This window comes from Coturnix japonica, unplaced genomic scaffold (assembly GCF_054131305.1).
Source record: "Coturnix japonica strain WE unplaced genomic scaffold, WE-NBRP24 Scf088, whole genome shotgun sequence".
Classification (NCBI taxonomy): domain Eukaryota; kingdom Metazoa; phylum Chordata; class Aves; order Galliformes; family Phasianidae; genus Coturnix; species Coturnix japonica.
In genome coordinates, this window is record NW_028188991.1 from 143398 (window position 1) to 167977 (window position 24580).

The 24580-nt window shown below is 46.2% G+C and overlaps 2 protein-coding genes across 5 annotated transcripts; one reads left to right on the forward strand and one right to left on the reverse strand.

The window, feature by feature from the left end:
• Nucleotides 1-11106: 11106 nt before the first annotated feature.
• On the reverse strand, nucleotides 11107-11966 carry LOC146751467 (uncharacterized). The gene is made up of 3 exons (XM_085534599.1): nucleotides 11867-11966; nucleotides 11495-11702; nucleotides 11107-11286 (listed from the first exon to the last, which is right to left on the reverse strand). The coding sequence occupies exons 1-3, from the start codon at nucleotides 11870-11872 to the stop codon at nucleotides 11159-11161; spliced, it is 342 nt and encodes a 113-aa protein (XP_085390725.1). The 5' UTR covers nucleotides 11873-11966; the 3' UTR covers nucleotides 11107-11158.
• A 1127-nt stretch (nucleotides 11967-13093) lies between these two features.
• Nucleotides 13094-23159, forward strand: ANP32E (acidic nuclear phosphoprotein 32 family member E). Of its 4 annotated transcripts, none has more exons than XM_015884282.3 (7): nucleotides 13094-13329; nucleotides 15406-15555; nucleotides 16186-16308; nucleotides 17667-17832; nucleotides 18307-18461; nucleotides 18988-19042; nucleotides 20396-23159. In XM_015884282.3, the coding sequence occupies exons 1-7, from the start codon at nucleotides 13276-13278 to the stop codon at nucleotides 20461-20463; spliced, it is 771 nt and encodes a 256-aa protein (XP_015739768.2). In that variant the 5' UTR covers nucleotides 13094-13275; the 3' UTR covers nucleotides 20464-23159. The 4 variants fall into 4 exon arrangements, with proteins under 4 accessions (XP_015739768.2, XP_085390714.1, XP_085390716.1 ...); XM_085534588.1 differs by having other exon boundaries at nucleotides 20399-23159; XM_085534589.1 differs by lacking the exons at nucleotides 13094-13329; nucleotides 15406-15555; nucleotides 16186-16308 and adding an exon at nucleotides 17235-17381.
• Nucleotides 23160-24580: the final 1421 nt, after the last annotated feature.

Below are 24580 nucleotides of genomic sequence, written 5' to 3' on the forward strand. Positions count from 1 at the left end.
AAGAAAAGCAGGGTTAGAGCGGAAGAAAACCAAGAAAAGCCGGGTTAGAACGGAAGAAAACCAAGAAAAACGGGGTTAGAGCCGAAGAAAACCAAGAAAAACGGGGTTAGAGCCGAAGAAAACCAAGATAAACAGGGTTAGAGCCGAAGAAAACCAGGAAAAACAGGGTTAGAGCCAGAGAAAACCAAGAAAACCACAGTTAGAGCCGAAATAAAACAAGAAAACCAGGGTTAGATCAGAAAAAAACCAAGAAAAACAGGATTAGAAAGGAAGAAAAACAAGAAAAGCCGGGTTAGAACGGAAGAAAACCAAGAAAAGCAGGGTTAGAGCGGAAGAAAACCCAGAAAAGCCGGGTTAGAACGGAAGTAAACCAAGAAAAACGGGGTTAGAACCGAAGAAAACCAAGAAAAACAGGGTTAGAGCGGAAGGAAACCAAGAAAAACAGGGTTAGAACGGAAGAAAACCAGGAAAAGCCGGGTTAGAACGGAAGAAAACCAAGAAAAACAGGGTTAGAGCGGAAGAAAACCAAGAAAAGTTGGCTTAAAGCATAAAAAAACCAAGAAAAGCAGGGTTAGTGCCGAAGAAAACCAAGAAAAGCAGGGTTAGAACGGAAGAAAACCAAGAAAAGCAGGGTTAGAACAGAAGAAAACCAAGAAAAGCCGGGTTAGAACGGAAGAAAACCAAGAAAAACAGGGTTAGAGCCGAAAAAAAACAAGAAAAACAGGGTTAGAGCGGAAGAAAACCAAGAAAAACAGGGCTAGATCCGGAGAAAACCAAGGAAAGCAGGGTTAGAGCAGAACAAAACCAAGAAAAGCAGGGTTAGAGCCGAAAAAAACCAAGAAAAGCCGGATTGGAACGGAAGAAAACCAAGAAAAACATGGTTAGAGCCGAAAAAAACCAAGAAAAACAGGGTTAGAGCGGAAGAAAACCAAGAAAAACAGGGCTAGATCCGGAGAAAACCAACGAAAGCAGGGTTAGAGCCGAAAAAAACCAAGAAAAGCCGGAATGGAACGGAAGAAAACCAAGAAAAACATGGTTAGAGCCGAAAAAAACCAAGAAAAACAGGGTTAGAGCGGAAGAAAACCAAGAAAAACAGGGCTAGATCCGGAGAAAACCAACGAAAGCAGGGTTAGAGCGGAAGAAAACCAAGAAAAACAGGGTTAGAGCCGAAAAAAAACAAGAAAAACATGGTTAGAGCCGAAAAAAAACAAGAAAAACAGGGTTAGATCAGAAGAAAACCAAGAAAAGCAGGGTTAGAGCAGAAGAAAACCAAGAAAAACAGGGTTAGAACAGAAGAAAACCAAGAAAAACAGGGTTAGAGCCGGAAAAAAACAAGAAAAGCTGGGTTAGAAAGGAAGGAAACCAAGAAAAACAGGGTTAGACCGGAAGAAAACCAAGAAAAGCAGGGTTAGAGCCGAAAGAAACCAAGAAAAGCCGGGTTAGAACGGAAGAAAACCAAGAGAAACAGGGTTAGAGCCGAAGAGAACCAAGAAAAACAGGGTTAGAGCGGAAGAAAACCAAGAAAAACAGGGTTAGAGCCGAAAAAAACCAAGAAAAACAGGGTTAGAGCAGAAAAAAACCAAGAAAAGCCGGGTTAGAGCGGAAGAAAACCAAGAAAAGCCGGGTTAGAACGGAAGAAAACCAAGAAAAACGGGGTTAGAGCCGAAGAAAACCAAGAAAAACGGGGTTAGAGCCGAAGAAAACCAAGATAAACAGGGTTAGAGCCGAAGAAAACCAGGAAAAACAGGGTTAGAGCCAGAAAAAACCAAGAAAACCACAGTTAGAGCCGAAATAAAACAAGAAAACCAGGGTTAGATCAGAAAAAAACCAAGAAAAACAGGATTAGAAAGGAAGAAAAACAAGAAAAGCCGGGTTAGAACGGAAGAAAACCAAGAAAAGCAGGGTTAGAGCGGAAGAAAACCCAGAAAAGCCGGGTTAGAACGGAAGTAAACCAAGAAAAACGGGGTTAGAACCGAAGAAAACCAAGAAAAACAGGGTTAGAGCGGAAGGAAACCAAGAAAAACAGGGTTAGAACGGAAGAAAACCAGGAAAAGCCGGGTTAGAACGGAAGAAAACCAAGAAAAACAGGGTTAGAGCGGAAGAAAACCAAGAAAAGTTGGCTTAAAGCATAAAAAAACCAAGAAAAGCAGGGTTAGTGCCGAAGAAAACCAAGAAAAGCAGGGTTAGAACGGAAGAAAACCAAGAAAAGCAGGGTTAGAACAGAAGAAAACCAAGAAAAGCCGGGTTAGAACGGAAGAAAACCAAGAAAAACAGGGTTAGAGCCGAAAAAAAACAAGAAAAACAGGGTTAGAGCGGAAGAAAACCAAGAAAAACAGGGCTAGATCCGGAGAAAACCAAGGAAAGCAGGGTTAGAGCAGAACAAAACCAAGAAAAGCAGGGTTAGAGCCGAAAAAAACCAAGAAAAGCCGGATTGGAACGGAAGAAAACCAAGAAAAACATGGTTAGAGCCGAAAAAAACCAAGAAAAACAGGGTTAGAGCGGAAGAAAACCAAGAAAAACAGGGCTAGATCCGGAGAAAACCAACGAAAGCAGGGTTAGAGCCGAAAAAAACCAAGAAAAGCCGGAATGGAACGGAAGAAAACCAAGAAAAACATGGTTAGAGCCGAAAAAAACCAAGAAAAACAGGGTTAGAGCGGAAGAAAACCAAGAAAAACAGGGCTAGATCCGGAGAAAACCAACGAAAGCAGGGTTAGAGCGGAAGAAAACCAAGAAAAACAGGGTTAGAGCCGAAAAAAAACAAGAAAAACATGGTTAGAGCCGAAAAAAAACAAGAAAAACAGGGTTAGATCAGAAGAAAACCAAGAAAAGCAGGGTTAGAGCAGAAGAAAACCAAGAAAAACAGGGTTAGAACAGAAGAAAACCAAGAAAAACAGGGTTAGAGCCGGAAAAAACCAAGAAAAGCTGGGTTAGAAAGGAAGGAAACCAAGAAAAACAGGGTTAGACCGGAAGAAAACCAAGAAAAGCAGGGTTAGAGCCGAAAGAAACCAAGAAAAGCCGGGTTAGAACGGAAGAAAACCAAGAGAAACAGGGTTAGAGCCGAAGAGAACCAAGAAAAACAGGGTTAGAGCGGAAGAAAACCAAGAAAAACAGGGTTAGAGCCGAAAAAAACCAAGAAAAACAGGGTTAGAGCAGAAAAAAACCAAGAAAAGCCGGGTTAGAACGGAAGAAAACCAAGAAAAACAGGGTTAGATTGGAAGAAAACCAAGAAAAGCAGGGTTAGAGCAGAAGAAAACCAAGAAAAACAGGGTTAGAGCCGAAAAAAAACAAGAAAAACAGGGTTAGACCGGAAGAAATCCAAGAAAAGCCGGGTTAGAACAGAAGAAAACCAAGAATAACAGGGTTAGAGCGGAAGAAAACCAAGAAAAGCCGGGTTAGAACGGAAGAAAACAAAGAAAAACGGGGTTAGAGCCGACGAAAACCAAGAAAAACAAGGTTAGAGCGGAAGAAAACCAAGAAAAGCCGGGTTAGAACCAAAAAAAACCAAGATAACCAGGGTTAGAGCCGATAAAAACCAAGAAAACCAGGGTTAGAGTCGAAGAAAACCAAGGAAAACAGGGTTAGAAAGGAAGAAAACCACGGAAAGCCGAGTTAGAACGGAAGAAAACCAAGAAAAACAGGGTTACACCGGAAGAAAACCAAGAAAAACAGTGTTAGAGCGGAAGAAAACCAAGAAAAGCAGGGTTAGAACGGAAGAAAACCAAGAAAAACAGGGTTAGAGCCGAAAAAAACCAAGAAAAACAGGGTTAGAGCGGAAGAAAACCAAGAAAAACAGGGTTAGATCCGGAGAAAACCAAGGAAAGCAGGGTTACAGCGGAAGAAAACCAAGAAAAACAGGATTAGAGCGGACGAAAACCAAGAAAAGCCGGTTTAGAGCCGAAAAAAAACAAGAAAAAGAGGGTTAGATCCGAAAAAAACCAAGAAAAACAGGGTTAGAGCGGAAGAAAACCAAGAAAAACAGGGTTACACCGGAAGAAAACCAAGAAAAGCAGGGTTAGAGCGGAAGAAAACCAAGAAAAGCCGGGTTAGAACGGAAGAAAACCAAGAAAAACGGGGTTAGAGCCGAAGAAAACCAAGAAAAACAGGGTTAGAGCGGAAGAAAACCAAGAAAAACAGGGTTAGAGCCAAAAAAAATCAAGAAAACCAGGGTTAGAGCCGAAAAAAAACAAGAAAAGCAGGGTTAGATCGGAAAAAAACCAAGAAAAACAGGATTAGAAAGGAAGAAAACCAAGAAAAGCCGGGTTAGAACGGAAGAAAACCAAGAAAAGCATGGTTAGAGCAAAAGAAAACCAAGACAAGCAGGCTTAGAGCCGAAAAAAAACAAGAAAACAGGGTTAGAACAGAAGAAAACCAAGAAAAGCCGGGTTAGAGCGGTAGAATACCAAGAAAAACACAGTTAGAGCAGAAGAAAACCAAGAAAAACTGGGTTAGAACGGAAGAAAACCAAGAAAAGCAGGGTTAGAGCGGAAGAAAACCAAGAAAAGCAGGGTTAGAACGGAAGAAAACCAAGAAAAGCAGGGTTAGAGCGGAAGAAAACCAAGAAAAGCAGGGTTAGAGCTGAAAAAAACCAAGAAAAGCAGGCTTAGAGCGGAAGAAAACCAAGAAAAGCAGGCTTAAAGCCGAAAAAAAACAAGAAAAACAGGGTTAGAACAGAAGAAAACCAAGAAAAGCCGGGTTAGAACGGAAGAAAACGAGGAAAAGCAGGGTTAGAACGGAAGAAAACCAAGAAAAGCAGGGTTAGAGCCGAAAAAAACCAAGAAAAACAGGGTTAGAGCAGAAGAAAACCAAGAAAAGCCAGGTTAGAACGGAATAATACAAAGAAAAACAGGGTTCGAGCCGAAAAAAACCAAGAAAAACAGGGTTAGAGCGGAAGAAAACCAAGAAAAGCAGGGTTAGAGCGGAAGAAAACCAAGAAAAGCAGGGTTAGAGCGGAAGAAAACCAAGAAAAGCAGGGTTAGATCCGAAGAAAACCAAGAAAAACAGGGTTAGAACAGAAGAAAACCAAGAAAAGCCGGGTTAGAACAGAAGAAAACCAAGAAAAACAGGGTTAGAGCGGAAGAAAACCAAGAAAAGCAGGGTTAGAACGGAAAAAAAACAAGAAAAACAGGGTTAGAGCAGAAGAAAACCAAGAAAAGCCGGGTAAGAACGGAAGAAAACCAAGAAAAACAGGGTTAGAGCAGAAGAAAACCAAGAAAAGGAGGGTTGGAAAGGAAAAAAACCAAGAAAAGCATGGTTAGATCGGAAGAAAACCAAGACAAGCAGGCTTAGAGCCGGAAGAAAACAAGAAAAACACGGTTAAAACAGAAGAAAACCAAGAAAAGCCGGGTTAGAACCGAAAAAAAACAGGAAAAACAGGGTTCGAGCCGAAAAAAAAACAAGAAAAACAGGGTAAGAGCGGAAGAAAACCAAGAAAAGCCGGGTTAGAGCGGAAGAAAACCAAGAAAAGCAGGGTTAGAGCCGAAGAAAACCAAGAAAAACAGGGTTAGAGCGGAAGAAAACCAAGAAAAACAGGGTAAGAGCCGAAAAAAAACAAGAAAAACAGGGTTAGAGCGGAAGAAAACCAAGAAAAGCCGGGTAAGAACGGAAGAAAAGCAAGAAAAGCCGGGTTAGAACGAAAGAAAACCAAGAAAAACAGGGTTAGAACGGAAGAAAACCAAGAAAAGCAGGGTTAGAGTAGAAGAAATACAAGAAAAGGAGGGTTAGAGTGGAAAAAAACCAAGAAAAGCAGGGTTGGAAAGGAAGAAGACCAAGAAAAACAGGGTTAGAGCAGAAAAAAACCAAGAAAAACAGGGTTAGAGCCAAAAAAAAACCAAGAAAAACAGGGTTAGAGTGGAAGAAAACCAAGAAAAACAGGGTTAGACCGGAAGAAAACCAAGAAAAGCAGGGTTAGAGCCGGAGAAAACCAAGAAAAGCAGGGTTAGAAAGGAAGAAAACCAAGAAAAGCAGGGTTAGAACGGAAGAAAAGCAAGAAAAGCAGGGTTAGAGCAGAAGAAATCCAAGAAAAGCAGGGTTAGTGTGGAAGAAAACCAAGAAAAGCAGGGTTAGAGCGGACGAAAACCAAGATAAAAAGGGTTAGAGCCGGAGAAAACCAATAAAAGCAGGGTTAGAAAGGAAGAAAACCAAGAAAAGCAGGGTTATAACGGAAGCTAACCAAGAAAAGCAGGGTTATAACGGAAGCTAACCAAGAAAAGCAGGGTTATAACGGAAGAAAACCAAGAAAAACAGGTTTAGAGCCGAAAAAAACCAAGAAAAACAGGGTTAGAGCCAAAAAAAACCAAAAAAAAACAGGGTTATAGCCGAAGAAAACCAAGAAAAGCAGGCTTAGAGCCGAAAAAAACCAAGAAAAACAGGGTTAGTACAGAAGAAAACCAAGAAAAACAAGGTTAGAACGGAAGAAAACCAAGAAAAACAGGTTAGAATGTAAGAAAATTAAGAAAAACAGGGTTAGAGACGAAAAAAAACAAGAAAAACGGGGTTAGAGCAGAAGAAAACCAAAAAAAGCCGGGTTAGAACGGAAGAAAACCAAGAAAAGCCTGGCTAGAACGGAAGAAAACCAAGAAAAACAGGGTTAGAACAGAAGAAATCCAAGAAAAGCAGGGTTCGAAAGGAAGAAAACCAAGAAAAACAGGGTTAGAGCCGAAAAAAACAAGAAAAGCAGGCTTAGAGCCGAAAAAAACCAAGAAAAGCAGGGTTAGAACGGAAGAAAACCAAGAAAAGACGGGTTAGAACGGAAGAAAACCAAGAAAAACAGGGTTAGAGCCGAAAAAAACCAAGAAAAGCAGGCTTAGAGCCGGAATAAACCAAGAAAAACAGGGTTAGAACAGAAGAAAACCAAGAAAAGCCGGGTTAGAACGGAAGAAAACCAAGAAAAACAGGGTTAGAGCAGAAGAAAACCAAGTAAAGGAGGGTTAGAAAGGAAGAAAACCAAGAAAAGCGGGGTTAGAGTGGAAGAAAACCAAGAAAAGCAGGGTTAGAGCCGAAGAAAACCAAGAAAAACAGGGTTAGAATGGAGGAAAACCAAGAAAAACAGGGTTAGAGCTGAAGAAATCCCAGAAAAATAGGTTTAGAACAGTAGAAAACCAAGAAAAGCAGGGTTAGAACGGAAGAAAACCAAGAAAAGCAGGGTTAGAGCGGAAGAGAACCAACATAAACATGGTTAGAGCTGGAGAAAACCAAGAAAAGCAGGGTTAGAACGGAAGAAAACCAAGAAAAGCAGGGTTAGAGCCGAAGAAAACCAATAAAAACAGGGTTAGAGAGGACGAAAACCAAGATAAACAGGGTTAGAGCTGGAGAAAACCAAGAAAAGCAGGGTTAGAGCCGAAGAAAACCAAGAAAAACAGGGTTAGAGCAGAAGAAAACCAAGAAAAGCCAGGTTAGAACGGAAGAAAACCAAGAAAAACAGGGTTAGAACAGAAGAAATCCAAGAAAAGACGGGTTAGAACGGAAGAAAACCTAGAAAAGCAGGGTTAGAGTGGAAAAAAACCAAGAAAAGCGGGGTTAGAACAGAAGAAAACCAAGAAAAACAAGGTTAGAACGGAAGAAAACCAAGAAAAGCCGGGTTAGAACGGAAGAAAACCAAGAAAAACAGGGTTAGAGCTGAAAAAAAAAACCAAGAAAAACAGGGTTAGAGCAGAAGAAAACCAAGAAAAGCCGGGTTAGAACGAAATAAAACCAAGAAAACCTGGTTAGAACGGAAGAAAACCAAGAAAAACAGGGTTAGAGCAGAAGAAAACCAAGGAAAGCAAAGTTAGAGCGGAAGAAAACCAAGAAAAGCAGGGTTAGAGCGGAAGAAAACCAAGAAAAGCGGAGTTAGAGCAGAAGAAAACCAAGAATAGACGGGATAGAGCGGAAGAAAACCAAGAAAAGCAGAATAAGAGCAGAAGAAAACCAAGAAAAGCCAGGTTAGAGTGTAAGAAAAACAAGTACTGACAAATTACGGCGAGGTAAAACCTAGAAAAGACGGGTCAGAGCGGAAGAAAACCAAGAAAAGCAGGGTTAGAGCAAAAGAAAACCAAGAAAAGCAGTGTTAGAACGGAGGAAAACCAAGAGAACCAGGGTTAGACCAGAAGAAAACCAAGAAAAGCAGGGTTAGAGTGTACGAAAACCAAGAAAAGCAGGGTTAGAACGGAGGAAAACCAAGAAAAGCAGGGTTAAAGCAGATGAAAACCAAGAAAAGAGGGATTAGAGCGGAGAAAAATAAAGAAAAGCAGGGTTAGAACGGAGGAAAACCAAGAAAAGCAGGGTTAGAAAGGAAGAGAACCAAGAAAATTTGGTTTAGATTAGAAGAAAACCAAGAAAAGACGGGTTAGAGCGGAAACATCCCAAGAAAGATGTGTTAGAGTGGAAGAAAACCACTTGGAAGTTGGCAGTGGGGTGACGTGGGGGGGAGGTGATGGGTGTGACAGCAGTGGATGGTGGTGGACAACGGTGATGAATGGGGGAGAGGTTCCAGTGGGGGGAACAGTGGGGGGACAATGGTGGGGTCATGGGGCTGATGGTGATAATGGGGGTGATGGTGATAATGGGGGTGATGGTGATAATGGGGGTGACGGTGATAATGGGGGTGATGGTGATAATGGGGTGATGGTGGTAATGGGGTTGATGGGGGTGATGGTGGGGGGGCAGTGATGTGGGTAGTGTGAGGGGAATGATGGTGGTGACGGTGGAGGCCCCACATAGCCCCATACAGCCACAGAGACACATAGAACACACAGCGCCCCATAGAAGCCCTACAGAGCCCCATTGAAGCCCCACAGTGCCCCATAGTGCCCCACAGAGCCCCATAGAAGCCCTACAGAGCCCCACAGAAGTCCCATAGAGCCCCAAAGCGCCCCATAAAGCCCCACAGCGTCCCGGCACGTCGCGGACGCCATTTTCATAGTGCGGAATAGCATCACTTCCGGCAAGGTGCATTGTGGGATATAACGCGGCATAACGAGGCATCTGGAGATCGCCATTTTGATCATGCGCAGTAGCGTCGCTTCCGGCAAGGTGCATTGTGGGATATATCTAGGCATATCGCGGCATCTGGAGATCGCCATTTTGATCATGCGCAGTAGCGTCGCTTCCGGCAAGGTGCATTGTGGGATATAACGCGGCATATCGCGGCATCTGGAGGTCGCCATTTTGGTCATGCGCAGTAGCTTCGCTTCCGGTATGTTGCATTGTGGGATATAACGGGGCATAACGAGGCATCTGGAGTTCGCCATTTTGATCATGCGCAGTACCATCGCTTCCGGTATGCTGCATTGTGGGATATAACGCGGCATAACGAGGCATCTGGAGATCGCCATTTTGATCATGCGCAGTAGCGTCGCTTCCGGCAAGGTGCATTGTGGGATATAACGCGGCATATCGCGGCATCTGGAGGTCGCCATTTTGGTCATGCGCAGTAGCTTCGCTTCCGGTATGTTGCATTGTGGGATATAACGAGGCATAACGAGGCATCTGGAGATCGCCATTTTGATCATGCGCAGTACCATCGCTTCCGGTATGCTGCATTGTGGGATATAACGCGGCATAACGAGGCATCTGGAGATCGCCATTTTGATCATGCGCAGTAGCGTCGCTTCCGGCAAGGTGCATTGTGGGATATAACGCGGCATATCGCGGCATCTGGAGGTCGCCATTTTGGTCATGCGCAGTAGCTTCGCTTCCGGTATGTTGCATTGTGGGATATAACGAGGCATAACGAGGCATCTGGAGATCGCCATTTTGATCATGCGCAGTACCATCGCTTCCGGTATGCTGCATTGTGGGATATAACGCGGCATAACGAGGCATCTGGAGATCGCCATTTTGATCATGCGCAGTAGCGTCGCTTCCGGCAAGGTGCATTGTGGGATATAACGCGGCATATCGCGGCATCTGGAGGTCGCCATTTTGGTCATGCGCAGTAGCTTCGCTTCCGGTATGTTGCATTGTGGGATATAACGAGGCATAACGAGGCATCTGGAGATCGCCATTTTGATCATGCGCAGTACCATCGCTTCCGGTATGGTGCATTGTGGGATATAACGCGGCATAACGAGGCATCTGAAGATCGCCATTTTGATCATGCGCAGTAGCGTCGCTTCCGGTATGGTGCATTGTGGGATATAACGCGGCATATCACGGCATCTGGAGATCGCCATTTTGGTCATGCGCAGTAGCGTCGCTTCCGGTATGTTGCATTGTGGGATATAACGAGGCATATCGCGGCATCTGGAGGTCGCCATTTTGATCATGCGCAGTACCGTCGCTTCCGGTATGTTGCATTGTGGGATATAACGCGGCAACTGCAGGTCGCCATTTTGAACATGCGCAGTAACGTCGCTTCCGGTATGGTGTGTTGTGGGATTTAGCGTGGCAATAGTGGTCGCCATTTTGATCATGCGCAATAGCATCACTTGCGGCAAGGTGCATTGCGGGATATAACGCCTCAATCTGTGGGCGCCATTTTGTTCGCGAGCAATAGCGTCTCTCCCGGCGGAGGGGATTGTGGGATAGCAGTTAGTCTGCCTTATTTCCGGTTCCGGTTGTGGGGGGGTGCAGCTCGGTTTCCGGCTGTCCGTTTCCGGTGTTTCCGCAATGGGGCTGCGGGGGGTTCGGGGGGTCCCGGTTGGAACCGGAACCGGCCGCTTATTTACAACGGGAGTCACGAGGAGATGGGGGAGGAGCCAGAGGGACCCGGCGCCCCATAGAGACCCAGTGAGCCCCATAGAGCCCCACAGTGAGGCCATAAGGGTACGCGGCGCCATTTTGGGGCCAAATCCGGGTTTTTTTTTGGGGGGGGGGTGTTTAGTGGTTGGGTTGCTGGGTTATGGGGCAGTTTATGGGGGGCAGGAAGGAAGCGAACTTTGTAACGCTGCTGCCTTTCAGGACACATGACAGGAGGAGTGATCCCCATGTGCCCTGTGCTGAATAAACACAAACCTGCTTTAAAACCTCATTCTGGTTATAGACTCTGATTCCGGACGTCAGAAGGGCGTCAAATATCGGCCCCGTTGGGTCTTTTGTTCTCTTCTGCTCTTCCCATCTGGGTGTGGAGGTGACACTTTGGTGATGGAGGGGGATCAATATGGGGACATCAGGGAGTGATGCTGGGGGCTGTACTACGCTTGCGCATTTCCCCAAACAGCACTACGCATGCGTAACGTGCTCACTGCAATACGCATGCGCCGCTCTCGATGCTCCGGGCAGTTTCGCTGTTTGGCCACGCGGTGGCAGCAGAGACCACGGAACCGGCTTCGTTGTGGTCGGGGCGCGGGATCGCGGGCATCCGTTGTACTGTCAGGAAAAATGCCCAGTGAGACGGGAAGGGAAGTACAGGAAAAGAAAACAACATCACCTTCGTGTCTGCTCCCGCGGCTGCCTGGGCTCATCCCTCCCGTGGTTGCCCCTTCACTGCAGTCGTGGAGGCTGAGGAGCAGACACGTGTTGGGGGCTGCTGCGCAATGGACACGTGACGGGCACGAGCACCGGGCAGCAAACTCACACGGCTGCTTGTTTCCTCGTAACCCTGAAGGTGGGACATGGGCACTGGGAGCAGAGTCCAACGGTGCTGGTCCTTGTGCCACTGCTCTGCCCAGTTGGGTCGAGAAACTTCTGACCTTGTATCTAACACCTGACTCTACAGAGCACAGACAGGTGTGATGCTGACACTCGGCAGAGTGAGGACTGGCCACGAGGGCACATTGCAAAGCCTGTAAGGCACCAGAGCACACAGATGAGATCTGGGAGTGCAGCAGTTCAGCCTAGACTACACCAGGTGGCCCATAGCTTCCATTAGAGCACACCGAGTAGCCCTGCGGGTACAGCAGAGTTCCCTAGAGCACACAATAGGTTTTTTAGAGGCCTATGGAAATACCTTCATGGCACCAAGGTTCCATTACAAAGCCGTGCAGTTTCTAACCCCGTTTCTAACACGCTGCGCTGCTCCCTCGGGCGCTGCAGGGAGCGCGGAACAGCTCCAGGAGCTTCTATGGCTCCCAGCGTGCACCGCGCGATGCCATGGGGTCCTGTCCCGAGGCATGCTGGGAGCTGTAGTCCTGCGCAGCCGCACTTCAGTCCAGCAAGCCGGATGTGACGTTTCTAACTTCCGGGAGCCCATGTTTGTGCTGGGGGCGTTATCCTCACCCCGACGGCTCTTCCGGCCCCGGCTGTGTCCATTTCCGGTCCGCCATTTTAGTGCTGAGGTTGGAATTGGTGGGAGCTGCTGGGACAAGGGCTGCGGGTGGGACAAGGCCGAGGGCACGGGCAGGTTCCGGGAGCGCGTTGAGGCGCCTCGGAGCACAGCGGGTGGTTCTCGCTGTGTCGGTGCCGTGACGCTCCTGTAGCGGAGCAGGGAGGAGCCCGCGGTGCCGGGCGGGCCGTGAGTCCTGCGGGACTCGCCGCTGGAACCGGAGCTTTAGAGGCGGCTCCTGCAGCTTGTCCTGTGTTACAGCCGGGCCGGGGCGTCCTGACCCGGCGCTGCCCGCCCCGCTGAGCGCAGCTCCGTCCGGTAAGCGGCTTTAAGGGGATTTCCTGCTTTGGGAAACCTTCACAGCTCCGCGCACACGGAGGGAAGCAGGAGCAACCCGCAGCTCCGCGCTGCTCAACAACCCTGTGCCACAAATGGCTCCTGAGCGCTGGGAGCAATGGAGCCCGGTCACACTGCACCTACAGCACCCCCACTGCACCTGCGCGTGCACATGTACGTGCACACACGCACGCCATTCCTCCTGCACACACGTGCAAAACACTGGGCACCATTTTTCCTTTCAAGTCTGCAAAACACGAACACGGCCACGTCCCCCCATAACCCCCCCCGTGCCCCCATAACCCCCCATGTCCCCCCACGTCCCTTCACGCCCCCCCCCCCCCCCCGGCGCGCTCCGTTCCCGCCAGCGCGGTTCCCACCCGCCGCGCGCGCGCGCCACCTTCAGCCCCGCCCCCTTCCCCTGCTTTTTAAAGACCCGCGCCGCCATGACGGACAGCGCTACCAACCAATCATACCGTCTCGGCCGCGTCGCCTCGCAGCCAATGAGAAGCGCGGCGGCGCGGAGAAGCCCCGCCCCAGGGCGGGGGCGTGTCTTTGGAGGGGGCGCCATGCGCCATGTCATGGAGGCGCAGTGTGCGGGCGGCCATTGACGGCGCCGGAGCTGCGCGCGGAGCGGGCCGGCTGCCCGCCCTGACCCCGTGCCCACCGCGCTCTTCCGTCCGGCAGCGGCTCCGTCCCCACGGCCGCACCTCGGCCACCCTCCCTCGCCAGTGCGGAGCCGCGGGAGGGGGGGGGCGATGGAGATGAAGAAGCGCATCAACCTGGAGTTGCGGAACCAGGCCCCCGAGGAGGTGAGCGGCGCCGGGCTCCCGCCGTGCTCCCGCCGGGGCTGTTCCGGCTCCGTCCCGGCTCCGTCCCGGCTCCGTCCCGGCTCCGCGCAGCGCGGCCGCGGCGGCTCCGACGAATCTGGGTCAGCGGTGGCGCGGCAGCTCGGCGGGCGGCGGGCAGCGCCTTCGGGCCGCGCTCCGTGCGATCCGCGGGGCCTCGAAGTTGGCGGCGAGGCGGGGGCTGCTCCGCGGCTCCGGGGCTTCGTTTCGCCCCTCGGAATCCCCGCGTTCCCCGCTCTGTCCGCAACTTGTGCGCGAGGTCGCGGCGCTGCGAGCGAACCTTCAGCCGCAGCCCGAGTCCGTCCGCTCGGCGTCACGTTCTCCGGTTCTCCTTTAATTTTGCCCTTTTCCGCGGAACGAGGTTCCCGGGGGCTGCGCCGCCGCGAGTTCTGAACGTCCCGAGCGGCGCTGCGCTGCCAACCCCCTCCCCGAGGAAACTTCCATTAAATAACGTCATTGATAATAATATTAAAAAGAAGCCCCGAGTTCCTGAGGTGGGAGAATCGTGGAATCGCGTAGAGTGGCTTAGGTTGAAGGGAACCTAAATAGCACCGAGCCGTGGAATCGCAGCGTGGTCGGGCTGGAAGGGACCTCGCAGGCTCCCAGTCCGTGCCGTGGGCTGGTCCCCTCCCAGCAGCTCAGGCTGCCCAGTGCCCCCCCCACCCCACCCCCAAAGCCTCCGTGGAACCTCCGGGGATGGGGCACCCTCGCTGCTTTGGGTAGCAGTGCTAAAACTACACTGCAGCTCGTGGCTGGGTGCTCAGCACGGATTGCCCAGGGAGGTTGTGGGTTCTCCTTCTCTGGAGATAGTGCAGATCCATCTGGACACCTACCTGTGTAGGTACAGCCTGCTGTAAGGGGGCCGCTTTGCAGGGGGGCTGGATTCGATGATGTCTGGTGGTCCCTTCCAGCCCCTACGGTTCTGTGAATTCTACCCGTTGTTCCAACTGCCCTCGCTCCTGTGGATGCTCTGCAGTGAGGTCAGCCAGAACGCCATCAACCCACCCCAGGAGTAAAGTCCAGGTTTGGTATTACAGCGCACGAAGAGAGCAGTGTGATGCACGGGGATAGTGGAAAAGGTGCGCTGAGCAGTTTGTTCATCCCCATTGTGCTGCCCCAGCTCAGCCGCAGGGATCGCAGAAGGGCTGCGTTGTTTTGGGTGCAGATGTCCACTGGAGGCGTGGTGACCCCCCAGCTCTACTTATTGTGGATGGAAAACAAACCCATGTTGAGACTTTGCTCGAAGTTGATAAGCTGTGTGAGTCGAGCGCTGCTGCTGCACGAGGCGTCAGCCTTGTAATCGCGTTAGTCGGAAGCATAGAGGAGAATGGAGCAGTGGCCTTATTAATGTCCTCTCTAATGAGGAATATGTTCCACAAAGGATGAAGTGATTTTTAAACTAATTAGCTGCTCCTTGTTGCTTCCCCTGCATTGATTATCTCGTTGTTTTAGTGGCAGTGGAAGTTGTTTAATTGGTCTAAATTAACCTGCAGAACTCACTGCTAAAATAATCAGGGGCTGGGAGGTTTAGGATTTGGAAAGAATTGGAGTGACTTTGTAGACTCAAATATGCACAATGAAATGATTGGATTTGATAAATGAGTTAGTGGTTCACTCGTACAGAAAACCACCAATGAGTTTTAGCCCTGACTGATGTGAAGGACCTGCCTGGTTGGATGCCCACTTTTAACAGAGCAGATTTACCTCCAGCTTCCCCATGGAGAGGTTCCTTTCGTTTCCAGCAGTGCTGTGCTGGCACTGTGGGAAGACCTACAAGTGTCCATCAGCAGAGCTGCTGCTTGGATTCTATGGAATCGGCTGCCCAAAATGTGCTCAGTGGAAGAGAAATTGTTGCATGCTACTCAAGTAGGCTGGTATGTCAACGACTTCAGACCACGACTCTGTTCTGATTTATGAAAAAGACCAACAGAACAACCCCAGACCCTCAAAAACAGACACTTAACAGTCACCAAGTTGTAGTTTCGGTTAAATGTGTGGTTTAGTGGTGCTCATTCTGCTGCCTTGATATCCTGTTTGAAGGTGACGGAGTTGGTGCTCGATAACTGCAAATCCAGCAATGGGGAGATTGAAGGTCTGAACGATTCCTTTAAGGAACTAGAGTTTCTTAGCATGGCCAACGTGCAGCTGACATCGCTGGCCAAGCTGCCCACGTTGAGTAAGCTCCGAAAGGTACGTGCCTCACCTGCCTAGACAGCGAGGTTTCATAGAATCATAGAACGGTTTAAGTTGGAAGGGATCCTAAGGGGTCGTCTAGTCCAGCTCCACTGTGATGGAAAGGAAATCTGGGGGCTTGAGTCTTTGACGTTTTGCGTATCACTGTGAGACTGCAGGCAGTGCAGTGGGGCCAAGTGTAGTCTGCATTAACATCTGAAGGTTTTGTGGGCATCTCCAGCTAGTTTTGGCCAAATTGGTCTCAGTCGATGACTCCTACCCAGAACAGTAAATACTTTGTCTGCTCACTGAATGTTGGCCGTGTGTTTGACTGCTGATGGTCAATAGCAGGCACTTGGTTGCCCAGCCAGTGCTGGACCATCGCATGTCGCTTGCTGATCAAAGACGTGCTGTGAGTTCCAATATTATCTGTTCAGCAAAGTTAGATATCAAAGCCCTTGATGTTTTCAGGAGTACTTCTAAAATTATCAGTTCCAGGGAACGTTTTGTAAGCTGAATACTAACCCAGTTACCGCTGTGGGAAGCGTTCAACTTTGTGATTAAGCTTCTAGGTTAAAAACTGTGTGTTTGCTGAATCTGATGGTAAGAAACCAACCGTTTAATTTCTTTACTTTTGCTGTGTAATAGTTAGAGTTGAGCGACAACATCATTTCCGGAGGCCTGGAGGTCCTTGCAGAAAGATGTCCCAATCTCACATATCTAAATCTAAGTGGCAACAAAATCAAAGATCTTGGCACTGTGGAAGCTCTTGTAAGTATGGAACGAGCTAATTGAAAATTTAAATGTAATAAATACTGGCTTTTACTGAGTTTTTGCAGTGTAATAGTAGGTGCAAGGATTTCACCTGAGAAATCTTTTCAAGTATGGAAGATGAAACAATGTTGGGTTTAAACTATCACAGTCTTAAGAAATCAAGTATAAAGATACGTTATATATATTTTAGCTACTTTTGTTTCTTTTCAGCACAACTGAAAGGAATCCAAAATGAAATTTCTTACCTATTGCACGTGCTGCATGCTGTTTTTCCTTTGCCAGCTCGGGTGCAGTGATGGTGTTTTAGGTTTGTTGGTGACCCAGTTGGTCCTGACTTGATTAACTTGATGTGGTGTTTTTTAGAGACATTTCTTGTAAACACAGCGCTGTAAAATTCCTTCTGTGTTAGTAATAGGGTGAACTGAATAAGAGCTGTTGAGCTTCTGTTTTGTCTTTGATAGAAAAGTTGCCAAGTTATGTATTGCTAATCCTCTTGTGTTTGTTTGCTAAGATATGGTAGTTGCTCATTAGACAAAATATAAGTTTTTACTGAACCTGCGAAGTAATTAGGATGTGTTTGAGGCAGTTAGTTAAACGCATACCTGAGCAATGGGTGACTCAAGTGGAGGAGGAAGCTGCCTACATCTGCTGTTGCTTGATCTGCATACGCATTGTGGCAGCATACAGATTATTTATTATATGATATAGACTCCTTTTTTTTTTTTTTTTTTTTTTAAGCTTTTTGTGAAGGTCGTCTGTCTGCATTCACTGTGGTTTGACCTAGCAGTGCTTGGAGTGCTCTACAGACTAGATGCTTTTCAGATCTTAGATGCTTGCCAGGCTGTTTGGGTGGCTGCATGTGTATGAAGTCTGAAAGGGTGAGAGAAATCATCATCAGTTGTCTGACTGTTACTGTTTGGAACGTAAAGTGGATATTGTAGTTCTCAGTCCTACCAAGTGCCTCTCCAGATGCTTGCAGTTAAATCAAACTGCTGAAAACCTGCTGGAGTTGAGCTTTGAGCATGGCTATGAGTCCAAACCAGGCTCTGCAAACAAAAAAGAGACCTCATGTAAGTGTTACAGAGTGTGTGCATGGTGGACTGTCTGCGTGGCCGTGTTGGGCATGCTGCAGATGTGCTGTGCAGTTGATCTGCAAGAGCATTTTCATTAGAAGTTCAAACAACATTTTGATGTTTTTATAGAGTGGGAAGTAAAATAGTGAGTCGGAATGAAGTAATGGGGATAAAATAAATTCTGTACCTGACTATATTTGGGCTATGGCAGCACTATAACTTGAGGTACTGTTTGGTTGTATCAAGAATAGGTGAGAAAAAAACCTTTTTGTTTATTTTCAGCAAAATCTTAAAAATTTAAAGAGTCTTGACCTGTTCAACTGTGAGATTACAAACCTCGAGGACTACAGAGACAGCATTTTTGACCTGCTTCAGCAAATCACATACCTGGATGGATTTGACCAGGAAGATAACGAGGCACCAGACTCAGAAGACGATGATGATGAGGGTAAGTTCCTGAAATAAGCTGTGGAGACAAGTCGTGCACTGTAATAAAGACATAAATGTAGCGTGGATTATAGTGAGTTTCTGAGTGCACTGGTATCATACTCTGCTCTTATTTTTGAGGCATATAGTTTTAGAATTTGTTTGGTATTGGCACTTTGGCACAGAATGAAAAGCAATGTCAAAGGTTTTCAGTTCTCGCGGAAGCCTCTTAAGTGTAAGGAAACAGCAGTAAGGATATTGTAGCAAAGACTGGAAATATTCTTAAAGTGTCCTATTGCCAGCAGTAACGTACTTTAGCAGAACTGATGCAAAGCAAGGGGACAAACATTTTATTGTGTTTCCCATGTTACCTACTTTAAAAAAAACAACAATAAAAACATTAGAATGAGCTTAACCTGGCACGTGTTAGCTTGAATGAAGAGAAGCTAATTAAATTTAACTTCTGGCATATTGTGTGCATTTTTCATTTCTGAAGGAGATGAAGATGACAATGATGAAGATGAGGATGAAGCCGGTCCTCCAGGAGAATATGAAGAGGAAGATGATGAAGATGATGGAGGCTCAGATCTAGGGGAAGGTGAAGAGGAGGAGGAAGTTGGTCTTTCATACCTGATGAAAGAAGAGATTCAGGTAAAGTGACGTTCAGGTGAAGCTAGTAAATCCTGATGCACTTTATCTGTGTGTTCTCTGGTGGTGCGCACACAATCTTCAGGGTTATGGGTGGATTCTTGCAGTTCTTGTGGCTCGAAGTAAAGCTCAGGAGTTGTGATTTGGTCCTCTTTCTTGACAACTTTGAGAGTTTCAGTTGGAAAATGTGTGAAATTTTGTAAGCAAGTCTATGGGCAGGCAGCTCTCATGTTTCACATCAAATATGGTGGATGTCGCTCCTGTTGCTGTTACTGTTGAAAAGAGTTTACATCATACCAGCTTCATTGCCCGCAGACATGTGGAAAATCTTCATCTGAACTCTTCTTTTGCATTCATTTTGTTCTATCCATGTGATTTGTTGTCTTGCGCACTCTTGCAAGTGTAACTCCATACTTATGTTGCTACTCTGAAGGGACTGAAATTTCTTTAATTCCTCCTTAGGATCAGCATTTAAGCAAAGTTTACGTGCACTGCAATTCTTTAAAATTATTTCACAATTTTTTTAAAGGATGAAGATGATGATGATGACTATGTTGAAGAAGGAGGTGATGAGGAGGAAGAAGGTAAGTTCTCAGCTTAAGTATTAATGTTGACTAAAACAGTTATTCTGTAACCTAGTATGTTTCTCAAACGAAAGAGCTTGCACTTTCTACGCAGGCAGAAATACTCATTTTCCAAGAGGGAGAGGAGATGGATGGACTCCTCTGCATACCTTGTACTTGGTACATCCGTTAACATGCCTTCACTGGAAAAGCCTTAGAAGTGACAGTAGCTGTAGTCCTCTATCAAGATGAAAATGACCTCCTCAGTGAAACTTCTCACTTAAGAGGAAACTCCTGAGGTGCAAACCATTTCATCTTTCAGTGCCAGAAAATAAGCAGGGCAGATGTGTTACTCATTCTTTTTTGCACCTTGTTTGAGGCTTGCAAACCTTTCAGGGTTAGGACCAGCCTTTAGTTTGAAGCTCCTCGTCTGTTCTGGGGCATTGGAAAAGAAGATGCAGTACTGGCAGAAGGCTCATTCTTGGTTCTTGTGCGCTTAACGAGCACTTTGCTTAGTGGGCCGAGAGATGGGTTGCTTAGTTGTACACACCTCTGTGTTCCACATGGTGATATTGGCACTGTGCAGGACTACCAGGTTATTACCGGTCAGTGGTTACTGAATTGCTTCAGAAAATTAATATATCAAGCTTCATTTTAAAATCAGCTAGTTTTTCCTTTGCTTATTTAAATTTCTAAAATTTCTAATCAGACTACTCCCCATCTGATTTATATCCTTGGCTTAACGGAGCAGTTCTTGGAGATGTATCTTGCACTTGAAAAACTGGAATTCTGAAGTAGCAATGCTCAATTCTTTCCTTTTTGCAATTGCAGCATTCAAATCTATTAAGACAACAAAGCAGGTGGTTAGGATGGCTAATTAGCCAGGAAATGACTGCTGGAAATTACATGTTAGGTTTGACAGGATTGCATTTCATGATTCCACCACAAGAGCGCATAGTCCACTGACAGTTAGAGATATTTCTAAGAATAAGCTGAGAGATTTTTATTCAAGAAGCAGTTTTTCAATTGGGGAGAGATCAGAGCAGATTTGATTTGGTATGTGCAGAAACTGCTGGAGTTTGGGCTGGATGCGTGCACCTTCAAAAAGTCAGAGAGATGAAAAAGATACTATTTCCATTTTAGTTCTTAAATACGTGCTAACAGTCATTTATATATACACTTCTTATTGATGCGTCTTATTTAATGTTCTGTAATGCTTAGTTTATGTTTAGTTGAATATTATCTCCTGAGCACCCCGCTTTGTAGCAGTGAACACTTTAGCTACACATAGTAATCTATTTCCACTACCTTTTGCTGATTGCTTTAACATTGTCTGTGATGTTTGAACAGAATGTAATGAGATCTTTTCCTTAGCAGAGGGTATTCGAGGGGAGAAGAGGAAACGAGATCCTGAAGATGAAGGCGAGGAAGAGGATGATTAATTTGTTATAGATAATGTAGGACCAGATTCTTAAGTTACAGAATACGCAATAGTGATTATGCAGATCTGTATGTCTCCATGTACCATAGATGTCCCTACAGAAAATGTTAACTTTTTATAGAAGTGTGGTTTTACTATTCTTGCCCTTTTTATCATTCCAAATAAGATATAATAGCCTGTTAGTGAACCTATATGTAGAAAAACAATTTTCAACAATATATTCACAGAAGCCATTGTCAAGTTTTCCCCCTAGAGTTTTATTAGGAGCTCTTTAATTTTATACAAGCTTGCTGTGTTGGTCGTCATTTCTCCAGAGTTATAACACCTATCTTACATGGATTTAATACCATGAATTTCCTTCAGGATTTTCACGTTTTTATACTTAAAAAGTCGAACTCAGAAATGCTTTGTGGCAAATCGAGTCTGTCAAATGAGGAGTTGACAACAATCTTGACTTTACCAGGGGTTCTGTGTGAATTCAACAACTAGATTGCGCTGTGTTTCAGCTTTTTACAAGCTGACTCCTGTAACTTTTTTAAGTCTTCTGCCCTGATTTGCACGTTAACATTGCAAAGCCTAAGTGGGTTTCAGAAGATTTTCCTGCTTGTTTAGAAGTTCAGTGTTTGCTCGAGATACGTTCCCAAAAATATCTTGGCAAACTGAGAGGGCTGTAATCCTCAAACTTCTCTCCGAAATATTTAGTCATTGCAGGTATTAACAGAAGCGACTAATCTCTGGTTTTAAACCATTTTACAAAGAGTGTTTGAACTTTCACTCTCTTAGCTCCTGCATTGTCATTTCAGGAATTCTGAATCATTGTGCTTGGCTATAAAATATATGCATTTCTAATGCAGAAGTTAACGGGTAACTCCTTCAAGCACACTTTTCAGACTACCCCCCACATACTTTTATAAAATCATTGAAGGGGAATAGACCAAACGGGTTGCCTCTTAAATTTTTTAAGTCTGGTTGTGGGCAAAATATTCAAGTCCATGTATAATACTAGCTAATCATTCAGGGTTTTTTATATTGAATGGCAGCAGAAACTTGTTCCATTGCTTACGGTTGGTGGCAGGTACAGGAGACATGCAGACAAGCTCTTTTCTAGCAGCCAGGTTGTGACCAAGAGGCGGTAATAAATCTGCCCCAGTGGATTCACGTGTTCCATTTGAGCCACGGCAAAACAAGTTCAAACATACAGCATTCCTTTTCCAGTCATTATTTGGATTTAAAGTAGTCTTGATATAAAACTAATTTACATTGTTTCACGTAGGTACTGAACCAAATATCACACACAGCTTTATTCAAGAGACTTATTTTTATATCTGTCTTGGCTGACAATAGCTGACATTAAGCTGGGGGAGACGCCAAGGGTGGGGATGAGGGAGATTTCCTGGACCTAAGTAAAAGTTGATCACCTGTAGACTGGTTACTTGTGAATATTTAATAAGGTATTTCACACACTAGCAGACTTTAAATGTGACTCCAGCTCTTAAGTTTAGATACTGCAGGGTTGAAGTTGTTCTGCAAAGCCCAATTTCTTGTGTGTTTTTTTCCCCTCAAATAGAGCCTTAAATTACTGTTTCTCATGTAGCTGTGAAGCATAGCCAGCCATCAAAGGTGTCTGAATGAAATCGGTCAGGCAACATACTTGGAAATAAACTAAGAGTTCTGCAATTTTTAATGAATATCTGTAAAGACACTAGAAAAGTAGTGGTAAAACTACATTTGCAACCACAATCTGAGTTCCTGTGTTTGTGTATGAATACTGAATGAATAGAAATCTTAGGTAAGTGCACATCCTATCTTATCATGGAGGCTCTGTGTTTGAGTCAGTTGCTTTGTGATCAGCTTTGAGATAGAAAAGTGTTTTTCCACCTTTTTGCTTTTTTTAAATCTCAGTGAATGACTGAAAATTATAAGCGTGCACTTTTAAAGTACTTCATTTTCAGGGTTTTCCTTAACTATCTCTTCCTGATGCATATAAAATTAGTTTTAAATGGGGACATTTACTATTTTGAATTAAAGTTATTTTGGTACCAGTCATGTTTCAATAAACAAGTCCAATTTTAACATTGAATGAGCTACTGCGACAAAGCAAAATGAGCTTAGAAGGGGTAAGCAGACTTTCCCTAAGATATGCAGACTTAACACTTCCTAAATCAACTTGCAGTATAGTGCATCAGCTGCTATGTCTAGAAAATCTGAGCCTCACACAAAACTTATTTCTTAAGTAATTTTGTCTTTTCCTCAGCGTTACCATCTAAATATCATTTCAGATTTGTCAGCTTGGCATGCAATTAAACAGCATAGCATTTTTTAAAAAATAATACAGAGCCTCCAGATACCTTTTGAAACTTTTTTGCTTGGTGGGTGGTCTTTTCATGCGAATATGTAAGGGTGGGTTTTATATTTTGTAGAGGTTTTGTCCTATTTCAATGCTCTTTGTATGGCAGTATGTATATAGTGCGTTTTGGTTCCTTATCAGACTCTTTCCTTAAACTTTGGAGTAACTGATTTTGTGCAACTGTGTTTTGAATAAAGCCATGACAGTGTTAAATTAATCAACCCTGCAGCACTCTTCTGATAATTTTTAGTTGTAATAAAACATGTTTACTCCCCACGTGTGCTGTAAATTTTAAATTAAAAAGTTTTGAAACTGAATTATTTCAAATAAATTGAGACTGTTGTATTGGATTACTTCTTCTAGAATGTACGTCTGCAAAGAGGAGGCTGTTCCTTCAGGAACGGAGTTAAGAGGTAAATCTTTCGGGTGTCTTTTTGCTACCTAAGAACCTGGAGAACTGTATCTTCTGGGGTTAGACTTTGTATCCAGTGGTACCGTAGTTCTTGGTAATGTAGTTGATGAAGGACACAATGTACAACCCAAACTGGTGTTTCGGTAGTTCACTCAGGGTTTCCAGATGAGTTTAATATAGATACCAGTGCTGGAGCTGACAAGGCCTTTGTGTTTTCTATAGAGGCCTGGAGCACCACTCCTGCGAGGGAAGGTTGAGGGTGTTGGGTTTGTTCAGCTTGGACAAGACTCCATAGTCCTGACTGCAGCCTTCCAGTACTGTTTGCACGTGAGGAGGAGTAAAGCAGCTTCTTATGTGACCTGATAGTGGTAGGACAAGAAGGGATGGGTTTAAGCTGAAAGATGAAATGTAGGTTAGATCATAGTAAGATCTTTGCTCGGTGGGTGGCGAGGCCCCGGCACAGCTGCCCAGAGAAGCGTGGGTGCCTCGTCTCTGGAGGTGGTCAAGGAAGACCCGGCCGGGCGGGGGCTGCTCATCGGGAGCTGCGTGTGACAGGAGCCGCGGGCTGCGGCCTGTCTGACCCGCAGCCATGAGGCGACTCCTGCCCCGCAGCGCGGCCCTGCCCTGCTCCCGCTGTCCTCCATTTTGTTGCAGTCACACCAGCCGGGCTCTGTCGCCTTTGCTCTCTGTCCTTCCTCCTCTCAGCACTTCTCCCTTTGGTTGCCCCACCTGTCGCTCTCCAGCCGCCTCACGCCGCCCCTTTCCCCCCTTATCTCCCCGTTCCAGCCCCGTCCCTCCGTCCCGTTCCTCCCCATCGCTGTGAAGCTCCGCCCCCCGCCCGGCAAAGTGGGGAGTCCGTTACCCACGGGGTTTCCCGGCTCCGGGCCGCAGGGGCCGAGCCGCGACCTCGCCGCTGATTGGCTGAGATTTGCCGCAGTTCCTCCTCTGCGCGGGCCCGACTTCCGGCCCGGCGCCGAGCGCGGCAGTGGCGGCGGGGCGGGGCGGCTCATGGCGGAGCTGCGCCGCGCTGCTGTAATGGCGGCGGTGCGGCCTTGTCGCCGTGTGGAGCAGCGCTGGTACCGCCGTGCTCCTTTGTGTGAGCTCCGTGCCCGTGAGGAAAGCACAGTGTATTTCCGAGTCCAGACTCGCACACCTTTGTTTACTGTCTTCCAGTTCCTCGCATGTAACGCAGTTCACACGCACTCGCTGAACACAAACCCGTTTCTTCTGACATCGCCCCCCTCGAAGGACCCTCCCCATAAACGGGGCCCGGGGCTGAGGGAGCAAAAGAAACTTGTGAAGGAGCCGAAGTGATGAGAGAAGTAAAACATTGAGGTTAATGCAGCTCTGCAGCCCGAC